This window comes from Topomyia yanbarensis, chromosome 1 (assembly GCF_030247195.1).
Source record: "Topomyia yanbarensis strain Yona2022 chromosome 1, ASM3024719v1, whole genome shotgun sequence".
NCBI classification, from domain to species: Eukaryota; Metazoa; Arthropoda; class Insecta; order Diptera; family Culicidae; genus Topomyia; species Topomyia yanbarensis.
Window position 1 is genome coordinate 142,928,585 of NC_080670.1, and position 13,211 is coordinate 142,941,795.

General features: G+C 35.3%; 1 protein-coding gene across 1 annotated transcript in view; it reads left to right on the forward strand.

Annotated features, from left to right (window-relative positions):
• Positions 1 to 13,211, forward strand: part of LOC131696429 (uncharacterized) — a 109,936-nt gene that overhangs the window by 79,344 nt on the left and 17,381 nt on the right. The window contains exons 3-4 of the mRNA XM_058984970.1: positions 9,642 to 9,747; positions 11,373 to 11,504. Coding sequence (XP_058840953.1) covers positions 9,642 to 9,747; positions 11,373 to 11,504 — 238 coding nt within the window. The remainder of the gene's footprint in view (positions 1 to 9,641; positions 9,748 to 11,372; positions 11,505 to 13,211) is intronic.

The following is a 13,211-nucleotide window of genomic DNA, read 5'->3' on the forward strand; positions in this document are numbered from 1 at the left end:
TAGTATGTGTTATCAAAAACATCGCGAAGCATCAAGTTCTGAATTTTTTCAATCGATATAATACCCGAAGAAAGCGATAAGAATTATAAGAAATGTATCATCACACTGTTAGGTGGATTAAAAGCGTTTCCTTCATTGGCACTACAAACAACTAGAGCAAAAAACTGGTACATGAATATCAAATTTCAGTGTACTATACATAATATCAGTGAACTCCAATGGATTCCAAACATTAACTTTTTTGTACTCAGGCAATACATAGTGGTGGGGACCCGTACGTTGGACGCCCCGTATTTGCTCTCTACGGCCCTGGTAGTAGGTGATCGAATCCGATTAAACTTATATGAGAAGATTTGAGGAAAGAAGACAGAAAACGCTTTTAATCCACCTAACAGTGTGATGAGACATTTCATATAACTCTTATCACTCTCTTCGGATATTATATCGTTTGAGAACATTTAGAACTTGATGCTTCGCGATGTTTTTGATAACACATACTACATGGGATAGTGGCAGGACTCAAATCAGCATAGGACAACATCAGTGCTAGAAATCTCAAACAAAATCAATGGGAAAGCGAAAAAATGGCCCATAAAATAGACATACCAACGAATTATTGTTAATGCTCTGTTAATAAAATATCTATATTCTGGTGGGAAAACTGAATTTTCCTAAAGGGGTTATATATTGTACTGAGCCAAAAAAAATCGAAATATTTTTTTGAATCCATTTGAAGTTTATACTTTACTCAAATTTCCAACGCGACTGAGAACTAAGAAATCAACGCTTTTTCTTGAAAAGGGCGATACTAGCAGTGATACCATTCAAAGAAAATCAACAGTGAATATTTCCAGACTTGGTTTTATTTCCTATTCAAGAACTATTGTGTGTTTTACATCCTAGATTGCATGATTCAGTGATCGAAACCCAAAACTTCATAAAGTATTTGAAATTATTAAATTAAAATTTGTTTTTGCTATTGAAATTGACAAAATGATAGTATCGCCCCTTTGGCGATTGTTTACTTTTTCGGTCCCACCTATCAGCATTGAAGTCTCCCCCTTACGTTTTTTTACAATGACTACCGTTCTGCACCACCGATTTCGTCCGTATTTTTTCAATAGCGATCATTTTTACTATTTACAGCTGGTATCAGCTTGATAATCCTTAAAAAAAACATACAAAAATAACAGTTTCGCCTCTAAACTGTTAGCAAAAAAGTATCGCCCTTTTGTTTGCATGGAGCGTGGAGGGTGAAATTTTAAATAAACAAACAAAAATACAGTTTCGCCCGTTGTATTTTTTGCTGTAGTTTAAGAGAGCAATATAGTAAAATCAAAATTTTTAGGTTAATTTGTTGCGTTTCAAAGCCCTCATTTGCATGTATGAAAAAAGCCATATGTTTACATTTGTAAGTATCGCTCTTTTCACAAAAAAAACGTTGAAAGGAAATCGCAGCTTCTGATATCACGCTATCTCTGAAGTGCATGCGTGCATAGTTCCAAATTTTACTTCGACATCGACTTTTTCTAAAGGTGACTTCCCAGTAGTATCCTTGATTTGAATTATTATCGCTAATCCTAATGCCAAAGAACAAATAAAAACCTTTCGAAAACGAACCATTAGGGAAAATCATCATCATTACTGGAATTTTCATTTTCACGAATCTTTTCGATAACCTTCCGTCACTTGCGTTAATGCACTGGGTGCACAGTGCTCTGAAAATCTAGCGAAATCGTCTTGGGGCACCAGCGGGTCTAATTCAGAGCTATCTACGCGGCGAGTTAAATCTGTAAAGAATACTAAAATTTATTTCTATTCCATAATTTTCAGTTCAGCAATTCGAGAGATCGTGCTCATCGCAAGCCATGAAAAATAGACTACGTTGTGAAGCGATGGTCACTATTTATTAAAAAATCACGGTTAAATAAAAAATTAAATTATTAAAAAAATTCAAATAGCTTATAATTTTCACAAACTTTTTGAGAAAAATTGTTTAATAAGCTTTCGTAATATTGTGTGGGAAAAAAGCTGAAAATTTCAGCATTTTCTCTATCTGCAACATATAAACCCTTAAATATACCAATTAATTGGTATACGAATTGGAATAGGTTCGCCAAATTTTGGAAGAAGTCTATAAAATAACCCCTTGAAAGCTACCTAAAAATTGTTGTAGTTCGATGCAATAAAAAAATCCCCAAAAATGAAATGTACCTATTAATGTGAAACACAGTGAATAATACATGCAATAAAGACCCATTTTTATCAATGTCATGGTGTATTTTAGGCTGACAAAATGGGGACATTGACTAAATCGGGCAATTTTTTTTTCTTTATAATAAACTGAAGCTGTTAAAATATTCTTCCCGTCCCTTGATGTAGTCTGATAACTATTTCTGATTATGATGAACTTTTTATTTTTGCATATTTCCATCTTCATGATAAGGAAAACATGCTCAAGAAAGGATTTACTTCAATTCAGTCTTGTTCATCTGCTAGTGCCCTTCAAACATATGTTCATATTTGGCTGATAAAATCGGGGTTTCAATGTATTATAATAGATATTCAGCATTCGAAGAAGTTTCTTGTGAACGAGTGTAGAACGACTTTGTTTCTACTTACTTGAAGTCAGCGGCGTAGCCAGAAATTCGGTTTGGTGAAAATCGATCATACTGTCCAAACGGCATAATTCCGAAACCGTAATTTTTGAAGTTTTAAAATTATGCAGAATTATTTTTTCAGAAAATAGTAACAGAGTTCGTGTCTTTACCGAATTTGTTGAGACTTTATTGTAGTCATGAATATTAACCTGAGAAAATTCACCATAAATACTTCTTGGACGATATACCGTCAAAATTATTTTATCAAATGATGCGCTGTTTTTAACGTTTGTAAAACTCATCGAAGATACTAAACCTCCGAAATTGGCGGTTTCAAAATGATGCTATCTTGACCTTAAATTACTGTTTTTAAACATTTGACCTATTCATATAATTGGTCATACAACAAAAATCAAATGCTCATCAAAATCGATCAGAACCTGCTAGAGTCGAATTGAAATCGTCATTTTTCATAAATTTCTCTCTACATTCGGAAAGTGTTATCCTCGGTATTAACCATATTACGTTTTCGTCTCAACTCGACGCATTCCCAAAATAAAAACCTGTTTTAATCCACCTAGTGGTGCAATTGTGCTTGTCTCATTTGTATAGACTAAGATTCCATGGCTGGTTATGTTCAATACAATGGTGGAAATGAATATTACATGTTCAGTACGATTTGCACATACATACAATGAATCAACATACTGTGATACTGAAACATCGCTTGAAACCAGCGACGGATCATGGAGAAAGATCTGGGAGGTCCGGGTCCTGCCGAAAATTTTCAACTTGTTAAGAAATTTTAAACTAGTTTTAATTTTAAAGTAGCAACCCCTCACTGCATACTCCCTCCGGGCCGGTATGATTGACGATTTTTAGAGTGATTGCATATCCTTTCTATATGAGAAAGGCAAAAATTACCAAAGTCCAAAAAAGTCAATTTTTGTCAAACATCTCAATGTTTCATGCATTTTAAAATCATTTGGCCTCAAAAATACAAATTTGATTTTGAAAATTTTTCATTTCAGTTTATATGGGAATTTGCTGTGTGATTGCACTCTTCAACTCGTAACCCCGGAACCGGAAGTCCAATCAATAAAATAGCAGCCAATGGCAAGGTTGTACCTTTCATTTGAGACTAACTTTGTGCAAATCGGTCCAGCCATCTCTGAGAAACTGAGGTCACATTTTTTTCCACATACACACAGACATTTTCCGATCTCGACGAACTCAGTCGATTGGCATATGACACTCGGTCCTCCGGGTCGGGATTAGATTGACGAATTTTAGAGTGAATGAGAAAGGCAAAAACATTTTTGGCATGTTGAAAGTTATGCATTTTTTTGGTGAGCAGTTCTATGTTTCATAGACATTAAATCAATTTTAACTTCGCTTCCTATTAAATAAAGACCCTTATTACAATACATTTCTAAAAAAAACGAGATCAATTTGAAAATAAATCTGAGGATTATGATTGATTACAGAACTCTGGAATTTTCTATTGGAATGTTTTCAGGCAGGAATTTGATATTGATGCAATTAGACAACTGTGAAATCAAAACCAATAGATCAGTTACATATCAGGACCCCATTCCGACAATTTATCAAAAGTCCTCATGATGTTAACAACAACAGGTTATCAATCCACGGATCAGATAATTGTTATTGTAATATTGAATTAAATCAGTCTGCATCAATAAATTTTCAACTTCAATCCAATATTTTTTTTGGGTGTTGTGGGGGGGGGGGGTGTTGTACGGTGTTAAACCCCAAAACCTTCTCTTGGCTACGCCGTTGCTTGGAGTTATTTATTTCGCTTTTTATTTTCCGATATGTTTCAGATCGATCCGATGGTTATAAGTTAGAAATATTGCAGTCAGAAGGTTCGCACAAATGCACATTTTAGTACTGATAAGTTATCAAGTTCCTTCCAGACAACTTGGAAGTGTTCGGTGATTATTTCTAGCGGTTGTAGATAGTAAAATGAAATACAAAATTCGTTTTATTGAAATAATGTTTAGCTTATTTCAATGGATTATTACTATATTGAACAATAAATAGGCGACAAAGAGTAATCAACAAACAACAAGCCATAACTTTTAAAGTATTCAAAATAGATATTTAAAGTCTTTGGTAAAGTTATTCGCAAAAGTAAGAGCTACAAATTTGCTGAAGATATCATTTCGATATAATCACTTCCAAGAAAATTTGTGAAAATATCTCACTCATAGGGGGATTAATCAGCAAAAGCACAATACCAAAAGAAAGGGCATATTGCCTCCATTAAATTCTCCGAAGATACTATTGACCTAAAATAAGCCGTTTTGGCGTTAATAATAGATTACATGTTTTTGGTCATATTTCTGGCAATGGGAAATGATAGAAATCTTTCGTCCGCCTTTAATGTTAAATATCTCTTTTGAAAATAGTTCGATTTTAACAATCTATAGCTTGTTCGAAAAGTATTCGTTAAAGCTGTCTAAAAACATATAAATTGTTAATCTATGTTGTCAATTTCGGCAGATAATTTAAAAAACTGCGAAAAACGCAATTTTTGCGCATTCAAACATTCATATCTTGAAAACTAAACATCAGAATCAAAAACAAATCGTCGAGCTGAGTCGATTGGTATATAAGACTCGGCCCTCCGGGCCTCGGAAAAAATCTTGAAAGTTTGAGCGAATTCTATACATTTCTTTTATAAGAAATGTAAAACCGTAACCGAACTAATATCTGGAACTAAATCTTTATAGCACAAGATCAGCGAGAAAGAAAAATCAAATTTTAGACATATAATCACATTTCATGTATAGACCAAGATTTCTAGTTATATTTTGCCTTTATTGTAACTTTCCTAAAGTACGCATACAAATGTAGCGGATGCAGTGGTCTTAATCATATATCACAACTATAAATATACAAGAATCGAAATCGGACTTAGGTGTGTTTTTGCAACGGTTTTTCGAGTGGCAGTAGTATGTACCTATTAGCAGGCTTTGCAGTATGTACCTATTAGCAGAATTAAAATAGGATAGGCTGAATGGAAATGAATCACGTGAAGTGGAAATAAATCAATGAATTGATCGAACGTAAATAATAAAGTTTCGTTGTGCTTTCCATGGATCCGCGTCGTCTTTGCGCAACGAAAACACATATTGCAATCATGCAGGTTACGCATGCATACGCTAACAATTTAGTAACAAATTAGATATACCTACCTACACATTCGCCTCACACATTGAACCCAAGCGCACAAAGCAAAATGAGTCAACGCTGATGATGATGGGTAGAGCGAAAGAGACAACTAGTACCACGACACTATGTTAACCGTGTTTGCAAATGAAGCTCGAATGCACAAACGATTTTGTGTACGAATAATTGTGTTCGAGATTGTACATAAAAGTGTGCTGGAAACGAGCACAACACAAAAGAAAGCATAATGTTTGAACGGACAATCTCAGTCGCGTGTTGGACAGCACTGGGTAGCGTACCTCAACAGCCAGTGTATCGGATTCAGCTATTCTGGCTGCGAAAACACACAGCGCAGTGATCTGCTCCGCCTGCCGTTCAACAGGCAACTGAGCTTGTCCGGCCAAATCCGTTCTTTAAATAGTCGATGCTGACGTCATTCATAGAAGCATAGCGCGCTAGTTACACAAATCTGTCGTGCCAGACTTGGGAAGCGCTATTTTCTGTGTGTAAATGCGCGATATTTTGACTAGCTTGTACAGTATTTATATTTTTAAAGCCATGATATCAAAAATTTTTGAATTTATCTATTGGAATCTATTCTTATAAGTATTTTGGGGCGATATGCGCAAAAAAAATGAAAATTTATCGTGAGATGGCTGAATTATATGCGTTTAAAATTGGACCACTTTTTGTGACATACCATTTTGCAAAGTGCACCCCCATATCGACAACAAAGACGTAGTTCCACGTCAAAAAATGCGATGAAAAGATCTACGGGCGATGTTAACATATTGAACGAAAGCTTTCGAACCATGTTTCATAGAACAAATATAATGATTGCTTATTAACCAATTTATGTACAATTTTAAACCGCTTCACAGCGGCACAACGCACAGAGGAGTAACTGGGGTCGAATCCTGGCCAAAACCTTTTATTGCGGCTATTGCTGTTATTATGCCTTAATATGAACTAAAAATAGAAAATAACTGGTTTTTGGGACTATTTGGCATCTATCCACCTACCAGTGAAGGGGTCAATTTTCTAGATCCTTCCGAATACTAGTATTTTCGAGGTGATCTTTGTGAATACATTTGTTTTTCCCGCTGCATGAACAGTTGGTCAGTGGAAAAGGGAGAAAAAAGGGATACCTGTGCACATATTCATAAAGATTCACTTTGCCAAACATAGTATTTGACCCTACAGCCGGAATCTTGTTTTGTAATGTTGTTTCAGCAACTTTGCCGGATCTTGCCGTATAATGTAACTTTTTTATCATTCAAACTTGGAATAAATTGTTTAAAAAAGGTGTTTTTAAAGCTGGCCCAATACACAGAAACACTACTATTTTCGGTTATTTTTAGGCTGAGGTTATACAAATAGTTGTGTTCAATTACGTTTGTTATAATATTGTCTTGTTTAATGCAGTCATCATCATTTGAAAGCGATTTTGTGGGATATATAATAAAAAATGATTGAAAACCCTTAAAATTGCTAAAGAATTTTTGCATGGATGCAAAATAGTGTTGCATCCATGCAAAAATTCTTTAGCAATTTTTCGCATACTTGTTATATTGCCACAATATGCAGTATGCTTTTAGGTATCTAAAAAAACTATAAACCAAATAAAATTTCGAAAAAAATTTGTTTTGGTTATTGGCCAAGAATTTGTTGTAGTTACTCCTCTGTGCGACGTGACGAACCCCAAAAATGAACGTCTTGTAATTATTTCATGAATATGTATACTGTTCTTCTCAAAGTTTGAATAAAATTATCTCATGACTTTTCGATAATCGGATGAAAAATTAATGTTCAACATGGTGTTGAAGCAAGTGATGTCGAAAATTTCTGTTTGAATGAATTCATATGAATGTTTCATACCTTCGAAATTCAAATGGTGATATTACATAATAAAATCGACAAAACACAAATATTTTTGAACAGGCTTCTTTAGGATGGTTTTAGAATCAAACTATCCAATTTAAAAATAATTTCAATAAAAATTATGCATATTAGAGCGATTTTAGGGCTGGGGTACGAATGTACCCAACAAAACCGTTTACGTATAGAAAAAGTCACGAAACCGTTGTAGGGTTAAGAATTACAAGGCTTTAAGCTCACCCGAAAGAAGAATGATTGTATTAAACTATAGATTTGAGCTTTTTGTGCAGAAATCATTTACGTTTGTTCTGAATCAAGAAAAAGCCATTGAGAAATTTCTTGTAATATCAGTAATTTAAATTTATGCGCTTTACAATTTTTAAGATTGTCTCCCATGTATCACATATCAATATGACTCAAAATTTAGTGTTGTTTCATGATAAACAAGCCTCACCCTGTGCATTTACGAGCCACATTTTTGTACATCCATATTTTTAAAATATCCGTATGGAGACGCCCTTTAGCTCATAAATCTTCATACATATTGGTCGATGTTAAGTCAGAATGGACTAAGTCGCAAAATCCTAAAAAATTAGACAATGATAGCACTGAATAAAAAATTCAATTAGCTATCTTCGACTTCGACTTCAAACTTTAAACTCGATTTTCTTAAAATCAATACAATCACTGAGAACTGACATACAAGTAAAGATTTGAACTTGTGTAAGAAATAAAACTGTCGCTTTGAAATGACAACAGCGAGTAGCAATTTGCCACTATTCGGCATTTCGGTCGGCCAGCAATCGCTATACGGGACTTGTGTGCAAACTTGGATACAGTGGTGATTCACGCTTGCGAACCTGTATGCGATGGTGATTTTCAACGTATTTTCATTTAAATGTTTACACAGGTTTTTCGGGAAAGTTTGTTCTAACATATATGTCTGTTCTCTGTGATACAATGTCACTTAGTGCGGTCTGTCTGAACACCGAACAATTAGTTACATAAACAACTTCTTATTGTTGAAATATTACTGATTTTTACTAGTTTTGGAAACCATTGCTGCTATCACATGTAATATTGACGAGCAGATTAACCCTGTAACGACCACTACCTTTAAATTGGTTCACATAAAAATTGTCGTAAAATTATGGAATCTCAAAACTGATAGCAGAAATGAATTCAGCGACCCAAAATTAGTTACACACTCAATTTTTAGCCATATAAACCAATAATTTTGTCACAACTTTGTATGAAGAGGTGCCACTGTGCGCTTGTACCACTAGGAACACATCCCAAGTAACTTCTGAAGTTTTATAGCTGTAGTGTGCAATCAAAGTTTTAAGAGTGACCTCAAGAGTATCATAAAACCTAAATTGTTACTTGGGATGCACAAAAAATAGTGCAATTGCTAATTTCAATTCACATTGTTGCAAATCCCATTGATTTCTCATGGGACGTATAACTCAAACGATGAATAAAAACAATTTTTTCAATAGTTATTTGAGCGAATTTGAACGATAACAGTGTTATTATCGCAAGAAATTAGCGTGACTAATTAATAAAAAAATATTTTGTGACGACTAGTATCATAATTACCCTATAACCCACTACTGCAACTATTGATACAACTCAACTATAGGTCACCCACCCTAACTATATAGCAGCCATATTGCAACAGACAAACGTAACATTTGAGAAAAATGCAAAAACAACAACAATATAATATTGAAGTTAATATATATATCTGTTCGAATCAAACTATATCAAAACGTATAAACTAGAGCACGACTAGTTGTTAGTATGTCATTGATTGGCCCCACTGAGAGTAGTTCACCTTCGTATTCATTTGCGACCTGTAAAGTCTCTAGCTCGTTCTCTCACTTGCTTGCATAAATTATTCATTTTTAAAATAAAGTAGGACGCCAACATTTACTTGATGTTTGATATCTCATTTCCTATTTGCAGCACTCGAGAACAACTTGTTCATTAACGATCTTTTGGAGGAACGCAAGCACTACGAGGCTGCACAAAAATCTATTGCTGAGTGGAGAAGTACACTGACAAGAAACAGGTGAGAATAAAGGTGTCACATGGATTTTTTTTCCATAATTCGTATTATCCGGTTAGCTACTATATAAAACTAGAGTTATTTCAAATCAACAACAGATTTTTGTTTGAAATTGTTTGTTCGTAGTACAATTGTCTTATACGCATTCAAAAATCTGCGATGCCTGTCGAAATAGAAGGTCTTGCTCTCCACTGAAATGTTGTACTAAAGCAGTGCTTCGGAGAATCAGTTAACCAGTGCATATATAAAACTTCGAAGGTTATTGTAATCGAACGTGTAGTCTTTCACTTGTAGTAAATTTAACAAAAAAAATTACGCTGTACCAAGCACGATCTGCCGCAACAAAGGTTTTATGAAGCTTTGGAATAAATATGAAAAAAAGAATTCCTGGTTCCTATGCAATATTTACACGAGATCAGCAATGCATGAACTAGTTTGATAAATATATAAATTTCACCAGTTGAATTAAATTATCAAGTGGTTAGGGAGTATTAAAAACTGATGTTTGGTGTTCAAAATCGCATCGTTAGGATCAATGCAATAACTATAACTATCGGGTAGGATATCGCACCATTTCGTTAATAATTTACCCCACAATTGATTGAGTGCTAATATATTGTTGTGAATGTAAGGGAGACCGGGGCCGGGGTAAGTTGGCGGTATCTAAGTATACGCCAAAAACTAAGCAATCAAATGGAGATTCAATTACTTCAAGGGTCCTTATGGAACGTGCTGAATGTCTTTTCGAGAAAACTGTATATTAACCGACATTTGCTATTATATTTCAGTTTCAATACCCCGGCATTTTGACTTTGACGCGTACTCCCTATTCAAAAGCAAATTTTCGAAATTGTTCATGCAATTGGCCGGAATAAATGTCTTCTACATTGGCAAGATACACAAGAAAAAGATTTTCTTACTTTGGAGTGAATTCCAGAAATAAATTTTTTGATGACTTTTTTGCACTGTAAATAGTACCGCCAACTTGCCCCGCGTGCAGCACTTACCCCAACCGCATATTTTATTAAAAACTATTTAAAAAATAACTTTTGTTTGTGGATACTGAAAGCTCTTTTCACGCGCTATCGAAAAATATAATCAAAGTATTTAAAATTTAGAAAATTTACTTGGTTTGCTCGAAAACACAATATTACCCACAACTTCCACCAAACAAATCGTTTTGCAACAAAATCACATTGGATAACGGGTTTCACATAACTTGAGGTACACAAGAAGAAGCAGCGCTATATGTTTAATAGAAACAAAGAAAAAGGGATTCCGCCAACTTACCCCAACCGCCAACTAGCCCCAGGCTCCCCTACTTGTTTCGTTTTTCAAGAACACCCCATTCATGACAGTCGCATAATAATTCTAAAATACCTCGTGATTTCATACACAGTTTCGAGATATTTTATTGTTTCGCTTTAATATGAACTTTTGAATTAGACTAATAAATATTGATTGATACTAGATCAAATCCTTTATGAAGGAACACCGAGCGTTTCTTCAAATTTCGAGAAATCGTATCAACATGATATAGCCATCTTTCTCATACTGGTGACAACATTCACACATTCAGAAATGTTAAAGGTTTATTTATTAATAAATCATGTACTCTTTAATTACAGGAAAAAACGAGCTGACAAAGTTGCCTGCTATGGAGATCTTGGCTGCTTCGAAGAAACCGCATATCTGGAGATGCTTCCATCGCCGCCGGAGGAAATCAATACAAAATTCTTCGTGTATTCGGCAAAGCACAGGTGAGATATTTACCAATATTTAGCCGAACGATTTCACTAAACTACGAGAAGTCGTTTTCCTCGATCAGTGACGAAGGTCAGTGCCTCAAGCGAGAGCACTCGACTGGATAGCAGTTCATCACCGTTTTGTCTCTTGCCTAACACGTCGAATCGGTCGTCGTGCATCAGGTGAAGCATGCCGCCCGACGCGGTTTGCTGCCTTGGAGAGATCACACTGCAAATTAGCCCCCTAACAAATAGACTTATAGGTGCGAGGGGTGTGTGGTTGCTTGGGCAAGAAAACAGTGGAAATTCAGATTGGCTTGAGTGCTTGCCGTTATTGAAATCGGTAAATTATACACGCCACGGTGCCATTGAAACGGCAAAGGATAATGCCACTCACCTATAGGTTGTATGGAAAACTTGTACATTTTTTTTTTGACAAACAGCTGAATTTTCTTACCGTAATAACTCAGTGAAGATAATAGTTCAACACTCCATGCGAACCAAGTCTAAAATGCACCGAGCCCAGTATAGATAATTTCAAAAAACATCTGCGGGAATAGATTTCTAGAAGTGCGTAGAGGCTATTTGATGTTAGAAAAAAAACGAAGGAAGGTTCAACGAACTGATTATGTTAGTTCCAACGATTTTATTTGTAAGTTCGCACACATCCTATTTTTTTCAAGACATCAACTTTAATCGGAATCGACGCTTATTTAACCAGAACACAAATAATGACGTTATCCAGATACATTAAACTGTACAATGTTGTATGTGCAAAAGTGCTATTAGGTCCGTATAGATTTTTTTTTGAATTTCGGACTGCAAATCTACCTAACTTCCTATGCAGAATTGGGATGATTTGCTTAAAAGACTATCGACTTCGGTATTATTGCCGGGTCTCCTATTACACGATTAACTGGCGCCTGAAGAATAAATACGCGTAGTACGAATCCCATAGTTTGCGGGATTTCGACTAATTCGGGCTGTGGATTTACAAGAGGAGAAGAGCTTCTGGATGATGTAAACAAGGACTTGAATTGAACCCACCAGGCGTCGCTAGTGCGAATACAAATTTTCAAGAGATTTTTAATCCTTTATTTCAATATTTTGATTATGTAGATGGATATTGTCTGCAGTAAGGTTGCACGAGAGGTCAAGAACTACCCGATGGTGACTGATTAGTTTGCGATACTATCACTATACCGCCAGTGAACAAACAAGCTTTCAACACACGGTAGATTATGATATATTTTAAAAGTCTATCAACTTGTGAAGATGGTGTTTTCGACAAAGCCCTTAAGGAGGTTAAGGGTTGTTTATATTTGTATAAAAAGTCCAACTGACAATTTGTCTTAATAAACTGTACTAAACTAAGGTAAACTAAACATAATTAAAATAGTGACAATACACGACGACGAAACTGCGAAGAGTTCATGACGAAGTCAAAAATTTCAGCAAACTCGTTGAAGCGACGACTCATTGCTAAAATTGGACTATTGGTAGCGCATTTAGTGCTGCGCATTTCAGAATGCAGCAGGGCTCGAGGGCGAAGAGAACGGGTAGGTGCGTAGAGGTTGATTACTCGACTATGCACAGATGATATTGGAATAGACCCACCAGGCTGTGCCTAATGCGTGTACTCCATTATGTTCAGCGATCCCTAATAAATATCTTATGATCCAAGAGCCTAACAATCTGTTCAGAGAATCATCCAAAGAATAT